General features: G+C 41.0%; 3 protein-coding genes across 7 annotated transcripts; 1 reads left to right on the top strand and 2 right to left on the bottom strand.

Annotated features, from left to right (window-relative positions):
- Positions 1-3,580: 3,580 nt before the first annotated feature.
- Positions 3,581-6,976, bottom strand: LOC139295223 (deoxycytidine kinase 2-like). Of its 2 annotated transcripts, none has more exons than XM_070917365.1 (8): positions 6,793-6,976; positions 5,952-6,070; positions 5,677-5,757; positions 5,457-5,566; positions 5,227-5,374; positions 4,373-4,488; positions 4,139-4,238; positions 3,581-4,048 (listed from the first exon to the last, which is right to left on the bottom strand). In XM_070917365.1, exons 1-8 carry the CDS (start codon positions 6,893-6,895, stop codon positions 4,022-4,024), a joined length of 804 nt encoding a protein of 267 aa, XP_070773466.1. In that variant the 5' UTR covers positions 6,896-6,976; the 3' UTR covers positions 3,581-4,021. The 2 variants fall into 2 exon arrangements, with proteins under 2 accessions (XP_070773466.1, XP_070773465.1); XM_070917364.1 differs by having other exon boundaries at positions 5,677-5,760.
- Positions 6,977-9,650: 2,674 nt separating this feature from the next.
- On the top strand, positions 9,651-12,346 carry pfdn1 (prefoldin subunit 1). Of its 2 annotated transcripts, none has more exons than XM_070917222.1 (4): positions 9,651-9,724; positions 11,637-11,803; positions 12,000-12,084; positions 12,171-12,346. In XM_070917222.1, the coding sequence occupies exons 1-4, from the start codon at positions 9,692-9,694 to the stop codon at positions 12,252-12,254; spliced, it is 369 nt and encodes a 122-aa protein (XP_070773323.1). In that variant the 5' UTR covers positions 9,651-9,691; the 3' UTR covers positions 12,255-12,346. The 2 variants fall into 2 exon arrangements, with proteins under 2 accessions (XP_070773323.1, XP_070773324.1); XM_070917223.1 differs by having other exon boundaries at positions 12,174-12,346.
- A 1,452-nt stretch (positions 12,347-13,798) lies between these two features.
- Positions 13,799-17,645, bottom strand: ttc1 (tetratricopeptide repeat domain 1). 3 transcript variants are annotated; one of them, XM_070917543.1, is made up of 8 exons: positions 17,571-17,645; positions 15,308-15,742; positions 14,933-14,993; positions 14,733-14,794; positions 14,556-14,592; positions 14,323-14,471; positions 14,126-14,180; positions 13,799-13,996 (listed from the first exon to the last, which is right to left on the bottom strand). In XM_070917543.1, exons 2-8 carry the CDS (start codon positions 15,731-15,733, stop codon positions 13,860-13,862), a joined length of 927 nt encoding a protein of 308 aa, XP_070773644.1. In that variant the 5' UTR covers positions 15,734-15,742; positions 17,571-17,645; the 3' UTR covers positions 13,799-13,859. The 3 variants fall into 3 exon arrangements, with proteins under 3 accessions (XP_070773644.1, XP_070773642.1, XP_070773643.1); XM_070917541.1 differs by having other exon boundaries at positions 14,733-14,845; XM_070917542.1 differs by lacking the exon at positions 17,571-17,645 and adding an exon at positions 16,634-16,742 and having other exon boundaries at positions 14,733-14,845.
- Positions 17,646-18,401: the final 756 nt, after the last annotated feature.

The following is an 18,401-nucleotide window of genomic DNA, read 5'->3' on the forward strand; positions in this document are numbered from 1 at the left end:
ATATGTTTGGTTCCAAATTTAAACAATTTTATTTTCTAAAACTGATTGTTCATGTTTTTAGCTCCTCCCCCAACGCAGGTGTTCATTTAATAATAATCACAATAACAACAGAAACAGATGTCTCGTGTTTTCAGGATTTCAGTTCCATCAAAATGAACCTGCGAACAAAACAAATGAATAAAAAGAATTAAATTAGTTTTAATATTTCTTTTTAAAATGTGGACTCAATTTGAAAACTCCAGAAATGTGTTTGAATGTTCGGCTCAAAGTTCTCCAAAACTATCCAAACCTTCTCCAAACTATTCCAAACCTCAGTCATTTCACTGCGTGTTCTGGTGTGTCAGTCCTTCATAAAACATTATCGTATATTTGTAGTACCCATTGTAACACTCCATGACACAACAGGAGTGTTCCAGCAGTGGTTTTACAGTGAACTCTAAAAAGGTGAAATATTTGTATGGAGTCTGGTGAGAGTTCTTAAAGGATTACTGTGGCTGCATCTGAATGAAAACAGAATGAAAAGAGGATTTTCTCTTGAAATCAGTGAAAACATACTTACAGTCTGCAGGCTGAGGGACGACTGGAGGGCTGGAGAGAGAGACGGGTGGAGAGACGGGTGGAGGAGTGGACAGAAGGGTGGAGAGAGAGAGAAGTGTGGAGCAGCAGAAAATAGACGACTGAACATTAAGTGACTCTAAGAAGAAAAGAAAAGTCAGCACCAACTCTTTCTTTCTCTCTCCATCTGTCTTTCTGACAGTCTCTCTCTCTTTGTCTCACTCTCTCTCCTGTCTTCTTTTTGTCTGTTTAGTGGTCGAGAGACCCTTGTAACATAACTGACCTTCTCTCTCTCTGTTTTTCTTGGCTTAACAATCATTTGTTTTTCAGTTAATGGCTGAGCTTAATCTCTCTCTCTGATGAGGAGGAGGAGGAAGAAAAGCTTCAGTCTGTTTTCAAAGGTCAATAAATCAATAAATCAATCAATATTTTGACTGACGTGAACACGTGATTCTTCCTGCTGAATTAATATGATCTTAATGTTTTTTACACAAACATCTGAGAGGTTGAAAGTAAGCAGAGCAGAAATTATTAGTCAATTAACTAATTAATTAATTGATCAACAGAAAATTAATCAGAAACAATACTCAAATAATCATTTAAGTCATTTTTCAAAGTAATACATCCAAAGATTCTCTGGTTTCAGCTTCTCAAGTGTGAATGTTAGTATAACTATGACTAATATTTTATAAGTAAGTCAAGAAATTATGATGAAAAGGTTTCACTTTGTTTGACATTTTATAGATCAAATGATTAATCACTTCATTGAGACAATAATTGGCAGATTAATCAATCAGCCTCTTTGTCAGTTTTAAATAAAGTTTAAAACTAAGTGAAATTATAATGAAAATAAAAAATCATTAAATAATTGAGATATATCAGTTTTTATATCAGCTTCAGTTAAACTAACTTCTAATCAAACTGACTGAAGATGCTGACTGTCACTCTGGACTTCCTGTCACTATTTCACAATAAAAGCCTCATAGAGTTCACTGGAAAGCAACAACAGGAAATGTTGAAATTGAACTGTTCAAAACTTTCACAAACTCTCCTAAACCTCCTCCAGACCTTTCCAGACCTCCTCCTGCAGAGGTTTGTGACTTGCTAAAAAGTCGTCCTCTCAGTTTGTTTTCGTTTCCTCGCTTCTCGCTGAGTCTCTGAAGTTTTTCTCTCCTGGAATTCATCCGACTGAGTTTCAATCAACAAACGTATCAGCAGGTTTTAAATCCAGACGACATGATGAGGACGCAGCTGAACACAGAGACATGAGTCATTACATTAAGATCTTTTATACAGTTTATGCTCATGTGTTTTATATTAGACTATATGTTTTATATAAACTAAACATACAACATAAAATAAACATTTAAACACATTAAAATTTGTTTAGACTCAGGTGTGTGTGTGTGTGTGTGTGTGTGTGTGTGTGTGTGTGTTAGCAGCAGGCCGGGTGACTCCGATCAGTGTGTCAATAGATATTTATTTACCTGCTACAGATGAAACATTCATGGACAGTGTGACCCTGCAGAGGTCAAAGGTCACTTTGTACACATGTCTCTCCTGCCACTCATTAAACCTCTTATCTCCACTCTGCAGGGGAAATCTCATATCTCCAGATTCTGTAGTTTCGATGTTTCAAGTTGAAGAATTTCATGTTTCTGTTTGAGATTAAAAAAAAAGATCGTTTTTTAACACACAAACCACCACTTCCTTTTTTGTTTGTTTTGTGTTGTTTTATGTTAGAATCAAATAAAATCAAGTCAAAGATCTACTTTGTTTGGGGGGGGGGGGGCATTTAAGCATGCCTTGTTTTGTCATTTGACTTAATGGTCAAAGAGTCAAAGAGAGGCTGGTTGGCTCGTGTTCAGAGAAAGAGAAGTGGACCCTTAAAACGTCAAATAAAACAAACATTATATTTTAATAAAGTCATGTTGTCTCTGATCACATTTTAAAATAAGAGCACACAATGTCATCTTTAATTTTCTTGGAAATCATATTCTAAGCATGTTTGTCTTGGTTGCTGAAGGTGAACTGGGACACTCTTCTAAACATGTTTACACATTTTTATTTATAATGACTGATGAAGTGTGTTCATGATGACTCAACGTGTGTGTGAGTGTGTGTGACTGCAATTCAAACATCATGCTGAGTCATGATGAACAGAGTGACAGACTTTAAATGTTGAACATTAACAAAATAAAGTTAAACTCTACAATCATTGTATGAGGCTGAGCATGGCGGACTCCAACAGACTCGACAAAGTATTTCTGATTCTAATTGTCAGCTGCTGTTAGCATGTTAGCATATTGGCACAAAGGTCCTCTACTGTGACCTGCTGTGAGCCTCTTTAACAGTCTGTAGACTAATCACTGATTGGCTGTCAGTGTGTGACATCACAGCAGGTCTCTGATTTAAACTAAAAATGAAATGTACTGTTTGTTTAATATGTTTAACTGAATTGTTTTTACCCTTTAACATTTTATTCTTATTGTTCGTTTTGCAAAAAGAAAATACTTCAAACTGCACACAAAACTCCACTGTGGTTTTTACCAAATATTATTTGCACAAAAAGTATTTAAGTCATCAGATTTAGTATTACTGTATATGGTATACAGTATACTATATATTTGTATTACTAAAGTATACTATATATTATTTTGCAGTAATACTGAAGTAGATAGAACAAACATGATTAATATCACACTGAAACACAAAAACTGACATAAAAAGACTAAAATGTAGTTTCACAAATGTTTTGTACATAAACGTTCAGTATAATTTCCCCCCGGGGATCAATAAGGTAGACGCGTCAGTTGCTCCATTTGGTCGTAGAGTCCAGAGGCCTTTTGGTCTGTGCCCGCTGATGATGCCAACAAAATGAACTAAGGTTCCAGATCAGCCCAAAAACATAGTTTAGAAAAACATTTTTTAAAAGATCTCAGGAGATGATTTTAAATCAAACATTTCAAACACAGTCAGTCTGAATTTTTTTTTATTAAAAACAGATTTACAGAGAAACCAGCTGAGAAAAATATCTAACTGTTTGGCCTTAAAGGCATTGTGGTGTGTTCATTGACAACTGTCAGGACAAAACAAGCACCAAGTTTTTAACCTCTGAGGAGAGGAGCTGATTCAGACTGAAGCATAAATATAACTAATTCAAGTAAATACATAGTGTTTATACACACACACACACACACACACACACACACACACACACACACACACACACAATGCCTTCACTGACTCAATGACTGTTGGAGCTGCTGCAGAAAACATCTGCTAAGCTACACAAATATAAAATAAAAATTTACATGAAGTGAGGTAAAAGACTAAAACTCAGACGAGTCGAGTTAAAACACAAAAAATAAATTTCAACCACAGAAACATTTTTAAGGTGTAACTGGCTCATCCAATCAGACGAGCCTGCTGCTTACGTCACGGCCTGTGATTGGTGGATGAAGTTCTACAGCGTGGTGAGAAACTCTCTGACCTGCAGGAGAAAACAGACTCCAGATCAGATAAACTCAAGAACAGAGTAGAACTCAGTAGAAAAAAAAAGTAAAGTGAAATCAAACTGAACCTTGTCGATGATGACTTCTTGTTTGATGCAATCATTCTTGAAGTCATCGTTGACGTCCAGAATGAGAACAGGAAGATCATTCAGGTACTCAAAGTCCAACCTGAACACAGACAGACAAATGTGATGTCTGTTTTCTTCACCCTGACCCTGAACACACCACGGATAAAAACCAGATTGCTTTAAATCAAAGATGTTCCTGTGCTGTGTTGTGAGCGTGCTCAGTGGTGTTGTTACCTGAGGTTCCTGTGGAAGAGCCAGGCTTCATGTTTGAAGTGAAGCTGTTCGAGATACTCCAGAGGAATCCCCTCTTCCTCCTCCCTGCCCCGGTGGAGCAAACGCTGCATACAGCACTGAAAAAAAACACTGTGAGCCTGAAGGCAGCACTAAAAAATACAGAGAAACACTGGCTGTATTCAAAACTGCCTACTACATACTACCAACAAATGCAGTATGCAGTTCATACAGCATACTGCTTTTCTTCTCAGTATGCAGTATGAAACTGTGCAGTGTGCCAGCCAGGCTCAGTAATAATCCTGCAGGTATTCTGCCCCCCCTGCCTGATGAAAGTCTGAACAAACCTTTAAATGAGGCCTTGTGGATCTGATCTGAGTGAAGATTCAGTAACTATGTTTTTTATTTGTTCAGAAACAGATTTTGATCTGCTGAGGTGAAATAAGTGAAAGTTTACGTAACGTTAATGACAAACCAAAGCCATTGCTTTGCATTGTGGGACACAGTATGCGAGGTAGACGGTCCGATGCAGATTGGAGACTTTCAGTACAACAGCCGGGTGTTTTTGACATACTGCATATGTTGCTTTCGTTTGCATACTGCATACTACATGCTACATTTTGGCCGAATCAGTACGTACTGCTGGTATAGTAGGCGGTTGGAATACAGCCAGAGTGAGCCTGAAGGCAGCGCTGAAATACACAGAGAGAAGCACGAGAACATGAAGGCAGCACTACTATTCAGTAGTAGCAGCAGTACCTGTGGCTGAGCCCTCAGGTAGATGATGGACAGGTGTACTGCAGTAGTAGTAGCAGCAGCAGTGGCAGTAGTAACAGTACTAGTAGCAGTAGTATTACCTGTGGCTGAGCTCTCAGGTAGATGATGGCGTCAAGGGCGATGTCGGGTTCAAACTGGTTCAGTAACCAGGTGTGCCAGTCCTGATAAATACTCCACTCTGTTTCTGTCAGGTTACCGCTCTCAAACAGGTTGGACGCAAACACGTACCTGTACACACAGTACACAAGGTTACTGCAGTACCCTGTCTCAGGTGTGTGTGTGTGCAGCCACATGTCTCAGGTGCAGTTACCTGTCCGAGTAGACGGAGCGCTCATAGAACTGAACGGGGTTTTCAGCCTGCTGAAGTTTGACTGATGGAGACTGAAGCTGAGAGCGAACTCTACTAAGACTCGCATAACTCTACAGACAGACAGGCAGAGAGACAGACAGGTAAATGGTTAGTTTCAGTGAAGCAGCTCCACCTGCTGCACCTAATCACCGCCTGAGTGGGCGGGGTCAGGTGTAGTTACCTGGAAGGTGTACGACCAGCGGCTCGGTTTATCGTACAACATCTGCAGCAGGTTTCCTCCACTCTTCTGAGAGGAACTCAACTCCTGCAAACACACAGGTGCGCAGGCAGGTAAACAGACAGGTATAACTGTGAGTACACATGGGATATCCCTGTAGTAACTAAGTACACATGTGACATCTCTGTAGTACTCTACGGTGTGAAAGTATAAATCGTGGTACAAAGGACATGACCTGTCATTGTACCATGTGTTGTGTTCAGGTGCTGTATGCTCACCTGGTAAATGTCGGGGCTGTCGTTCTGGACGTTGCACCATTTCCCGATGGGTTCAGGAATCACCTCCCAGTCATCCGCCGCCCCCTTAAGGAGCCGCACCAAGGTGGACTTTCCTGCAGCTGAGGGGCAGACAGGTAGATAGAGTAGACCGGTCTGGCATTTGGCTTCATATCAAACCGGTTTGAGAACATTTACACCTGCCCAACCCTATATTGTTCTTGAATAGTTTTAAGGTACTTGTACTTTACTTAAGTATTTCCATTTTATGATACTTTATACTCCACTACATTTCAGAGGGAGATATTGCACTTTTTACTGCATTACAACAATCATATAATAAAATATGTATGTGTGTAAGTACTGTTACACTTTAAACTAGTAAACAGTATATCAAGTAGTTAAACAACAACAAATACCACATTTCACCCTATACCCATATAATACGCAATAATACAACTGACAAGGTCCATTCTACTACATAACGAGTACTTTTACTTTTGATTCTTAAAGTATATTTAGCTAAGAATACTTATGTACTTTTACTTCAGTAATACTATGCAGGACTTTTTCTACATATTTTCTACAGATATTACTACAAATCTGAATACTTTATCTTCAAATGAAGAAAACACCCAGACCGGAAGTAATAGATTCACATTCATATTGGTATTTTGTGATCCGTTAATCTGATGGGTTTCGTTTGGCGCCAATCAACTCCGTGGAGACGGACCGACTTGAACTCACCGGGAGAACACAGAACAGTTCAACAGCTTTAAGATCAGAGATCAGAGATCAATAATCACCCCGCCGGTGATCAGTCCGGTTCGGTTTCAGAACTCACCGATGTTTCCTTCTATGGAGATCTTCTTCAGTCTGCAGGAGAAACTGCCGTTCAGCTGCGGACTGGCGGGAAGACGGCACGGTCTCTTCGGTGGAGTCGCCATGTTTAAAACAATCTCCTCACGATTCTTTATCCTTCCGTTTGTTTGTTTGTTTGTTTGTTTGTTTGTTTGTTTGTTTGTTCTCCGCGCAGAGGGAAACTCACTGACTGACTGACCGTGAGACGCGCGCTCCTTCTTAAATTCAATCCCGCGCGCAGATAGAATTCCGTTTCCGGGGGCGGGACTAAATGGGAGTACAGCTATGTTATTACACCACAGCAGAGAGAGGTCTCACTCTGCTCTCTTTTCTAGACATCAGATCCATTCATTTGGACGATATTACATGAAATTAGTATGTGTTGAGGAGGTTATTACATGGATATGTTTATGTTTAAAATGCATTTTTTTTGTTTTTAGAAAAAAGTTAAATATTTGGTAAACGTACCGGAAGCAGAGAGCAGGAAGACAAACACAACATCAAACGTCACAACACACCAAACTCCATTCACAAAAACACTCAGACTTTTATTTTCAGTATAGACACCTTTGTTCCATTGTTCCTGTGGGGGTCAGTAACACACCTGGAAGCATTACACTGACAAAAACTACAAGAATGTCCTCGTGAAGGAATAACAAGAGCTGCTCACAAACAGAAAGTTACTGAAGAGATCTGGTTGAAAGTGAGAAGACCGTTTGGAGTTTATCTGTAATATACAGTATATTACTGTATGTGAGGAAGGGGACCTCGGGGACACACTGGTTTGAGTTACTATGGGAGAAATTATTCCGGCCAGAGGATCGTCTCTGAGAGATAATTTTATTTCAGGGAGGTTACAACATGTGTGTGGTTCTGAAAATGAACAAAGGAAGAATAAACCCAAGTCTTCCAAATGTATAAATTTAACATAACCTACAAACACAAACTGGAAACTATACAAAGGTATGCATGTGAACAGATTCTCATCGTATTCACTCATGCACACAAATCAAGAAGGAGTTAAAGGGTAAATTGTCCCTGCTGAGCTGTCTGTCCTGAAGCGGGTGCTGGCAATGCACATTTCCGGACGTTTGTCTGGGAGCACGCAAAGGGGCTTTTGTACACTATATATCAGATGAATTAGATCAATATTGGATTATAGACATTAGATTATGTGTGTGGTGTTTGGGTCTGCAGAAATACAGTTCTTAAAAAATCAGACGTCATGGTTCAGGCTCAGGTTCTCAGTGACAGTTGATCAGTTTACAACACACACACACACGCTGTTAGCTTTGTGGAAGTAAAACTGAAGAGACCTGAGAGCGGTTTGTTCAGCAGATATTTAGATAGAAATTCAAAGATGTTTCTATGGACAGCAGCAGAAAGAATGTCACTACATGTTGTGTATGTCTATGTAAGTGACGATAAAACATGATTTAATTTGGAATTAAAAGGAGACAGATGAAAAGTGTAATTAAGTTAAAGGCAGCAGAAGATATATTTCATTATCATCATCATTTCAATTGATATAATTCATTAATTATAGAAGTCAAAGAAAAGCCTGATAAATGAGAGGCAGCAGACGATAATATCCAGATTGAGATACTAAACACAACTTTATTTAAAATACAGGAAGAAACTTTAGATTAGAGGACGGTCTAGACCCACTCCCTGAGATCATGTCTGTTATGATTTGGAGCTTTATCAATAAAACTGAAGTGAAAAGATGATTCAGACTCACAGACATTAAACTGTGATTTATGACAGCAGGTGCAAACACACCCCTCCCACACCAGTGAACATCCAGCGAATGGATATCAAGATGGTGAAATCTTACAAGTACCTGGGTGTTCACCTAAACAATAAACTGGACTGGACTGACAACACAACGGCACTGTACAAGAAGGGCCAGAGCAGACTCTACCTGCTCAGGAGACTCAGGTCTTTTGGTGTGCAGGGGGCACTCCTGAAGACCTTCTTTGACTCGGTGGTGGCATCAGCCATCTTTTATGGAGTGGTCTGCTGGAGCAGCAGAATGTCAGCTACCAACAGGAAGAAACTGGACAGACTGATTAAGAAGGGCAGCTCTGTTCTGGGACGCACCCTGGACTCAGTGGAGGTGGTGAGAGAAAGGTGGATGATGGCTAAGCTATCATCCCTGAGGGAGAACATGTCCCACCCCATGCAGGACACTCAGGCAGCACTGGGCAGCTCCTTCAGTGACAGGCTGCTTCACCCGCGCTGTGTGAAGGGTTAGGGTCCCTCCCAGCTGCTGTCAGGATCTACAATCAGACCTGCTCCCAGTAGACCTGCTCCCAGTAGACCACACACACCGACATGGACAATCCACATATCTCTGAATGTAACAATGGTGCAATACCCACACCTCAATACAGTACAATCCCTTTACCTTTATTTCTTTCTTCTGTGAATTTGTAAATTATAGTCGTTTTTTAGTTTTAGTAGCTTTTTTATAACAGTCTTTATTGTTTTTATTTATTATATCTTGATTTTCCACTTATGTCTCTATTGCACTATCCTGTTGGCTGCTGGAACAATGCAAATGTCCCCGCTGAGGGATCAATAAAGGGTTATCTTATCTCATCTTATGTATTTTATAAAGAGGAGATGATTATTATTTATTTTAGTTTCATTTCAGGATGTGAAAGTTATGTGTTCTTGATTTATCTTTTTTTTTTTTTTTTGTATTTTTATTTTTGAATACATTTAGAGTCCCGATCCATACCCCACCAGCTGGTGGCGGTAATGCACCATTTGTTTGCCAACCGCCAAACGACATCAAGAAGAAGAAGAAGAAGAAGAAGAAGAAGAAGAACGTCCTCGCGCGTGCGCAGTTTGTGAACCTGGTCGCGTTACTGAAGATGGCTGCGCCCATAGACCTGGAGCTGAAGAAGGTAACCGTGTGTGTCAGTGTGTTACCTGGCCTCACCTGGCTGGCACGTGCTTTTTGTGTTTCACGAAGAGCCGCGGCGGATACATTTACAGCTTTTAATAAACGGCTGGTTAGCAGGAGCGTTAGTAACACTGCAGCTAACACCGGAGCTAAATGTTAGCATGAGGAGCTAACACTGATCACCCACGCAGCACACACGCGCGCGGTTTAACTGTTCGTCTCTAATAATGAAAGTGTGGCTTGCGTCAGTAATATAAAAATACGATCTACAAATGTATCAGGAGATAATACCGGAGACTTCCTGTGAGATAGTACTCAGGTGTTGTATCATGTGATTGACTCACCTGGGGACGTGACCGCTCGCGGTTGTCTGTCGTCATAGTAACACAATTTCCAGAAGTTTCCAGAAGTCTGAAACTGAAACATGGAGACAGGATGCTGGTTGTCCATGAACACTGGGCCTTTCTCAACCCCCCTCCACCATCTCTACCCACTTTCACTCTGTTCTGTCGTCCACGTCGAGTGTCCGCCTCCTTAAGTGCATCCCAAACCAGCTACCGGGCAGTGGAAGTGGGTTACAAAACCCTCCAACAGCGAGGGTGCACCGATGTGTTGTTTTCGACATGGAAGACGCATACATTTAATAGTGTGACAAAAATAAATATAAACACGGAAAAATATAAATTATGTACAAATTGTGCAGATTTATGTGCAGTTAAACAGTCTTACAGCCGTAGGAATGAACGACCTGCGGTAGCGCTCCTTCTCACACCGTGGGTGTAACAGTCTGCTGCTAAAGGAGCTGCTCAGGGCCCCCATAGTCTCGTGCAGGGGGTGAGAGGTGTTGTCCATGATGGATGTCAGCTTGGCTAACATCCTCCTCTCCCCCACCTGCTCAATGGAGTCCAACGGGCAGTCCAGGACAGAGCCGGCTCGCCTAATCAGTCTATTGAGCCTCCTCCTGACCCTGTTCGTGTTCCAGAGAGCAAGTATAACAAACTCTGATACTGAACCATATTTATAAAGCGTCCGGTCTAGACCTGCTCTATATGTAAAGTGTCATGAGATAGTGTTTGTTGTGATTCATGTAAATAAAATAGAATTGAACTCTGAGTTGATACACCTGAGACAGGAAACTTCATCGCAGCTGATCAGAGTTCAGTCAGATCTGAGTGAGGCGCCTGCGTGACGAGTATAAAATGCTATCATCAATGGCGCTCCGATACTATGATTCACCATGGCAATGGGTAAATAAAGAGCAGAGCCTCTATTTGAATCAGTGGAGCTAGAAATATGACTGAATGACGCGTCTTTAACGACGCAGCAGTGAGAGGGCCTGAGTCTGAATCAGTTAACGCTGTTACAGTTTGTTCAGTGTTCCATTCATTCGTCATCTACCAGACTGTGGTCTCATTAATGGATGGTACAGTTCTGGAGTATGTATGTATGTTACATTTATTTTCGGATCGATGTATTTTGCTATATGCTCTGCTCAGGGCGACTCTTCAGGTGTTTGGAGGTTGTTCAGTATGTCTCTCCTTTTCCGTTGTGAAGGAATGATGGTTAGTTTCTTGATGGACAGGCTTTGCTTGTTTCTAACGTAATCGGTAACTGCTGCTAACTGTAGCTGCCCTTCGCTAGTTAGCTTAGTTGGCCGTGCAGCAAGCAGACTCTAACCATCTGACTCTAAGAGCCCGGGCTTGAAAACCTCCTCCTGACGGTCCAAAGCTCCTGTGATCTAGTAAATGACAACAGAACCGAAGCCTGCAAGATCATTTTAATGTTTTACAAAAGAAAAGAAATACATTTAACCATTTCGCTTACTTCTTTTTTATTCAGTGTTTAGTTTAAGTGTAAAGGTGAAAGTTGTTCAGGTGTTTTTCCATCAGAATGATACCTCCTGTCTCTTGCAGGCGTTCTCGGAGCTGCAGGTGAAGATGATCGACACGCAGCAGAAGGTGAAGTTGGCCGACCTGCAGATCGATCAGTTGACTCGGGTTCAGAAACATGCTAAGCTAACTCACGCTGAGATCACGACGCTGCCTGACAACACACGACTGTACGAGGGAGTCGGACGCATGTGAGTCTCCATGACAACCAAGATCTTTGTTCACCTGGACAGGTTACACTGACAGAAAGCGTGACATCACAGTGACATCACAAATACATGAATAGTCAGTGAATTCAACAGAAACGGGAAGTGAACTGTGAACTCTCATTTCATGTCCTGCTGTGTGTGTGTGTGTGTGTGTGTGTGTGTGTGTGTGTGTGTTCAGGTTCATTCTTCAGTCAAAGGAGGACATAAACAATCAGCTGACAGACAAACAGAAAACAGCTGACGAGAAAATTAAAGAACTCGAGGTACAAATACAATTAAATACACACTGAGACGTGTTTTACCTGCAGTGCATGTTCAGGTGTTTCTGACTTTTTGTTGTGATTTCCAGCAGAAGAAGGTGTACCTTGAACGTAGCGTGAAGGAAGCAGAAGACAACATCAGAGAGATGCTTCTGTCCAGGAGAGCTCAGTGATCAATCATCAATAACACATTAATGACCCATTAACACACTCATATTCATGTCCATAACAACTTAGTTGTTCATATTAAAATGTTGAACCTTCAGTCTGTGTGTGTGTTACTACAGTGCAAGATAACTTTAAACACATGAAGAAGAATATACACGATGTATTTTTAGACTGATTGTCACTTTTAAGATTAAATTGAGTTTGGAGTGTCAGCTGAGCATCATGGAGAAAAGGAAAGTTTAAATACTGAATGAGAATAACACTTGATGTGTCTTAAATACAGTAACAGTTGAACAGAGTTTGGTTGGAGGATTCTCAGATGAGATCTGTTCCTGATAACAGCTCTGTATTGAAAATGTTGGAAAATATAATAATTTAAATGTAAAGCTTTTTTATCGTTGTGAATCCTAACCCAAATATTAAGTGATCTTTTAAAGACAGAAGGAAACCGGCTTTTATTTGTTTTTACTTCTTTTAAACTTTGAGTTGAATAATTCATCATTAAATTTAATCAGTTAATAAGTAATAATTATTATACTTCAGAGGGAGGTGGTACAGATGACCAGCAGGTGGCAGCACAGTAACAGGTGTGTCGATAGAGTATTAAGGAGGACAACTCAATGGACTATTCTCCAGCATTTATTTGCTCCTGCAGAAGAAATTAAAACACATTAATCGCCTTCTGGTCCTTTTTCCTTCTGCACACACCAGACTTCAGTCAATAAACGGGCTGTTTCTGAACATTATTTGACTTTGTGGGTTCAATACAAATATAATACAGGAGACATTTTGTTGCTGGCAGAACTTTACTGTTATAAAATATGAAAATATAAACATTCTGCTTATTCTCAGTCTTTAGTCTTAAGATTTGGAAATTATTAACAAGTTTAACACACTTACAGTTGATTAATATCTCGAACCCGACTTAACAAAGCCAAGCTGCAACATGCTACCTGCTGCAGGTGTTGTCCAGGAGCTTCCTGCTGTGAGATTCTGAAGCATTAAAATGCTTCAGGTGGTTTTTATATTCACATGAAAAGGTTTGAAAATCACCTGGACAGGTATAAGAAAACTAAAGACAACAAATGCTCCTGTTCTTCTGTTCTTTAACTGATCTGAGAGCAGACATTTGCTTGGAGATAAGAGTTTTTTTTCTAATACTTCAGTTTAAAATCTGATCAACTTTATTGATTGACAGAAACTAAAGTTCCATCAGCTGAAGACAAGTAACCTAATAAACAGTGTGTCATTGATCAGGATGGACATAGCAACTTGAATCGTCATCATGAGTCACACCTTACAGTTTGAACAGAACTGATTCTACTAATCGATACAAATATGTATTGATCTTTATTACTTGTCACTTTATTAGAAACTGTTCCTGTAGGAGTGATGGCTGTGTTTCAGTGATCTGATTGGTCCTCTGAAGTTGACCGGCAGCATTGGTTACCATAGATACCCGAGTTAAACCTGCTGATCTAAGGTCTGCTGCCTCACAAACAACAACAACAACAACAACAACAACAACAACAACAACAACACAAACAGGAAACAAATCAATCGGCTTTTATTTTCTTCTGAACACAAGTTCATCACTGATGTCAGTGATGTCATCTGTTGTTGTTGTTTGGGTTCTGGACGAAGTTGATGGAGTAGGAGCCGGTGTCTGCATCCTGGTTCACCTGGAAGTTGCTGGTCGAAAGTCCGAAAGGTCTAAGGACCATGTTCCCCAGGTCCTTCAGTTTACCTGCAGGGGGAGGGGCAAAATACTGACAACTGCTATAAATATATCTGACCCATACTTATTGATTAGTTAATGAGCTGAAACATTAATTAATTAAGCCTTTAACAAGGGGTGTTCAGGTGCAGTACGTACTCATCATCTCCTCCTTCAACTTCTCGTTTCTCTCCTGAATCTGCTGAGGCAACCTCTGAGAGAGAGAGACAGGTTATAGTCTGACGTGTAAGTGTTGGAACTACAGTTCTCGTGATGCCTTGGGGGATGTAAACAGGAAGTATAATAGTAATAATGGGCTACAAGTTGAGTTTTTAGTCAAATTAGTGTGAACTCACCATGCAGGCTTGTCTGGCGCTGGTCTGGTTTGGGTCTCGCTCCAGAACCTTCTTGTAGTCCTCCAAAGCCTCGTCCAGCTTCTCCGTCTGCTCATAAAGCTCCGCCCTCCTCAGCAACGCCCGCACGTAGTCTGGATTCAGCTCTATTGCTACACCAACCAGACAACCAATCAATACACAGATCAATCAGTGACCCTCTGCTGTTGTACAGGTACAGAATGATCATCACTCACCTCTGGTGCAGTCTGAGATTGCCTGGTCCTTCAGATCCTGACAGAGAGAGACACACTGTTACTGTTAGCCTGGTGTTAGCTTCAGTGTTAGCATGTTGTTAGTGTTGTGTTGATAGCCTCTCTGTTAGCAAGTTCTTAGCCTCTCAGTTAGCGTGTTATTAGCATTTTGTTTGTTACCAGGTGCAGTCTTGCAGCAGCTCTGTTGGAGAACAGCACGGCTCTCTCTCTGCTGAAACAAACTGGACATAAAACCAACGCCTCCTTGTAGCTCCGCTCTGCCTCCAACCATTCTGCAGGAAGATGTGTCTATACTGGTTCATACTGGTCATACTGGTTTGTACTGGTTTATCACATACTGGGAAGATGATGTCACTCACCTCCAGCTTTAAAGTGGCTGTTCCCTTTTTCCTTCAGAGTTAAACTTTGCTGCCGTCGGCTCTGAAACAGGACAAAAGATAAACTGCAGGTTTTAATGTCTGTGACCATCTGACCTCTGATTTACAGCATCACAACTGAGACCTGAATGCCTCTTTCTACACCTAAACGTACAACTGCCTGATAGCACAACGTCATCACCAGAAACCAGTTTATAAGGACATCTTTCTGGTTTAAGAGAACGTCGCTCTGGCTTGTTCTGGTTTACAGGGACCTCGCTCTGCATTCTGTGACTCTGTGTTCTGGTTTATGAGGACGTATAGTAATCAGCTTGCCTTTCATCACTACAGATATAGGTAAACAGGTGAACTTGTTACCTCCTTCTCTGCCTCTGTCAGCTCCTTCTCCACCTCCCTCAGGTAGTCAGTGTCAAACTCGACCTCCTGGCTGTTTTCCTTCATCTCTGAATCTGAATCCTCCTGCAGCCTGTCGCTCTGCGCCCCGTCCTCCAGCCTGTCGCTCTGCGCCTCCTCCTGCAGCCTGTCGCCCTGCGCCTCCTCCTGCAGCCTGTCGCCCTGCGCCTCCTCATGCCCTCCTCCCTTACGTTCTGTGACATCTCTGTTGTCAGTCAGTCTATCAGTTTTAATGTGAAAGACCTCCGAACCTCCTTCGTCCTGTAGAGTTTCCTCTTCCTCCTCTTCCCCTCTTCGGTCTGGAGGTTCCAGAGTCTCCTGGCAGTCATAGAAGTCCTCCTCATCCTCCTTCTCCTCTCTGGGTTTTCCAGCTGCTCCTCGGCTGCTCATGCTGAAGCTCTGTGACACAAAATTAAGTTAAAGACAACACAACTCAATAATACTTAGAGCCACACAGTTCCCATTACTGGTGCTGGTACTGGGGCTGCTGGTGCTACTGGTGCTGCTACTCTTGAGTGAGTGAGTTTCTGGGTTTCCATCACGGATGTAAGACATATTATTGGCCGATAAGAAAGAACATTAAATTATTAAAAATGGGACTTCAGACACAAAAAAGAGGAAGTTGCTGTTATTTAAATGTGTCAGAAACATATTTTACGTGATTTAAATGTTCATATCTTCGGCTACTTTAAACATTTATTTTACTGATCTCATGTTCAGGTTGTGATCATCACTGTTTCTGTGTCAGGCTGCAGATCTGCAGATTTATAACTTCAGTTAGCTGAGCACTAAACATAACTGATTCATTAATGAATGAATAGATAATAAATTCACGTTCAGTCAGTTCAGCATCTGATTTAACATCAAAAAAAGACCTTTATTTCGGCAAACACATAAGGTGGTTCCTGCTGTTCTGGGGGGGGGGGGGGGGGGATTTAATGCTACATGAAAAATATTTATAACATGGGTGTTAAAATCTTTTTTTATGTTGCAGCAGAAAAGCAGTATTTTCCTCCTGATGGTCGGAAGAGTCTAATGCCTCATTCAGATGAACATCATATTTAACTCTTTGTTCAGGGCAACATTTTAAGGTTTATTAAGTAAAATGACAGGATCTGGTCTGTAACAGACATGGAGACATTCAGCAGGACAAAGAAAACAGAGAAAGACTAAACAGTCATAACTCAGTCAGACCTGAACTCACAGACATGAAACACATATTGAATGATTCAACAGTGTGACTTCCACGTCCAGAGGAGATCATCATCTCTGATGTCCATCAGAACAAACCTCAGAGAGGAAAGACGCTGCAGAACCTGCCTGAGAATCCTCCTGTTTTAAGTTTCCTTCAGTGTCTCAGTGATCAGTGATAGTTGTCTGTCCATCCATGAGGACACTGCAGAGAGACCATGTGACTAAATGTGAATGAATATAGGCTGACAGCAAGGTGTCTGTAAAGAGAACAGCAGCACCAACCTGCAGCTGACATCACAACATCACATCTGAGGAGCTGTTACAGGGTTTTCTCTCCTGATGGCATTAATTGTTGCTGTTAGCATGTTAGCATCTGTCAGATTAGAAACAACATTTTTGACTTACTCAATTTTCACACAAAAGTCAAATTTCACACTGAGCTGATAAAGGGAAAAAAAGTAAACTTTAAACAACAGGAGGAGCAGCCAGCTCACGTGACCACATACGGTCAACCACTGACCAGATCAGCCCCCTCCCCTACAGACAGTCTGAATGAGATTTAGAGGATTCTGGAAGTTCAGACCAGCATCCTGAGTCACTGAGTCAAACATCACCAGATCTTTATTCTGTATAAAATCTGAACTGACTGAATGTCACGGTGATATGACTACTTTTACTTCTACTTGAGTCGTTTCTATTATAAAATCTAAGTACTTCTACTTGTTGGGTGCAGTTTTTGGCTGTTTTACCTCCTCTGTTTCAGCTCCAGAATGTTCTGAACTGACAGCCTGATAGAGACCAGATCAGAAAAACTCAACAAACGGACAAACAGTTTGTTAAAGGAACATTTAAACCTTCTGGAACGGAGCTAAAAAACAGCTAGCTGCTGTCAGCTAGGCTGACTGACAGCTCCGGACTGTAATCATGTTGTCAACCACCTGATACGTCACAGAACAGAGTGATGTCATCAGTCTGACGCTTTACTGAAGATTAAAATGTTAAAAATATAAAAACTGCTTATTTGTTTTCGTACCTGATGACACCGCCTGCAGAGGATTCACTACTACTTCTTCTTCTTCTGCTGCTGCTGCTGCTTCTTCTTCTTCTGATTTAATAGCGGATCACAAACTGACGTGTATAGGTGCATACCGCCACCTACTGTACTGGAGTGTGTAGCATCAGGGCATCGCCTACTTCACATCAAAGAAATGACAAAACAAAACGGCTATATCTTACTGTCCTGTATCCTGTATCTTTAAGATAAATAAAGACAGCCCTGCAACATTGCCTCATTTTCTCACCCATCCCTAAAATCCCTCCCAAATTCCATCCCCATCCTAGCTCATATATCTTATCATGTAGGATGTTCCTCTCTAAATTATATTTACTACACCTCATAATAAGATGCTCAACATTTCATTACATTTCATAGAAACATTACAAACATCACAATAAACCGATATGCACTTTGCCATTAAATAGAGTTGATTTTAATCCATTATGTCCAAATGTTAGTCTTGAAAAAAACACTTCCTGTCTTCTACACTTCCCTTTGAAAACCTTCACCCTGACTGATTTCTGTATACTGCGATAGTGTCTCCCTTTGGTATCTGTGTCTCACTTCTTCTGCCACGAATCCCTCGCTGCTTTTCTTATTAATGATTTGGCCTCACCTTTTCTAAAGGGAACTTTCATTATTTTATCATCATTTAGTTTCAGAGCTTTCTTTGCAATCTCGTCTGCCTTCTCAATACCCTCCTCACCAACATGAGCAGGAACCCAACAAAACTGTACTTGAATTTCCTCTCTTTGTATTCTAAGCATTATCATATTTATTTCCATCAATAGATCATCTCTTAAGAGT

The sequence above is a fragment of the Enoplosus armatus genome, chromosome 13 (genome assembly GCF_043641665.1).
Source record: "Enoplosus armatus isolate fEnoArm2 chromosome 13, fEnoArm2.hap1, whole genome shotgun sequence".
Taxonomy (NCBI): Eukaryota; Metazoa; Chordata; class Actinopteri; order Centrarchiformes; family Enoplosidae; genus Enoplosus; species Enoplosus armatus.

Coding starts and splice junctions, on each gene's coding strand:
- ttc1 (XM_070917541.1), bottom strand. CDS start 15,733: ATGAGCAGCCGAGGAGCAGCTGGAAAACCCAGAGAGGAGAAGGAGGAT. Junction 14,846..14,932: donor CAGCCACTTTAAAGCTGGAG/GTGAGTGACATC, acceptor ATCTTCCTGCAG/AATGGTTGGAGGCAGAGCGG. Junction 14,181..14,322: donor GCGCCAGACAAGCCTGCATG/GTGAGTTCACAC, acceptor TCTCTCTCTCAG/AGGTTGCCTCAGCAGATTCA.
- pfdn1 (XM_070917222.1), top strand. CDS start 9,692: ATGGCTGCGCCCATAGACCTGGAGCTGAAGAAG. Junction 9,725..11,636: donor TAGACCTGGAGCTGAAGAAG/GTAACCGTGTGT, acceptor TGTCTCTTGCAG/GCGTTCTCGGAGCTGCAGGT. Junction 11,804..11,999: donor TACGAGGGAGTCGGACGCAT/GTGAGTCTCCAT, acceptor GTGTGTGTTCAG/GTTCATTCTTCAGTCAAAGG.
- LOC139295223 (XM_070917364.1), bottom strand. CDS start 6,895: ATGGCGACTCCACCGAAGAGACCGTGCCGTCTTCCCGCCAGTCCGCAG. Junction 5,761..5,951: donor ACAGCCCCGACATTTACCAG/GTGAGCATACAG, acceptor GTGTGTTTGCAG/GAGTTGAGTTCCTCTCAGAA. Junction 4,489..5,226: donor ACCTGAGAGCTCAGCCACAG/GTAATACTACTG, acceptor GTTTTTTTTCAG/TGCTGTATGCAGCGTTTGCT.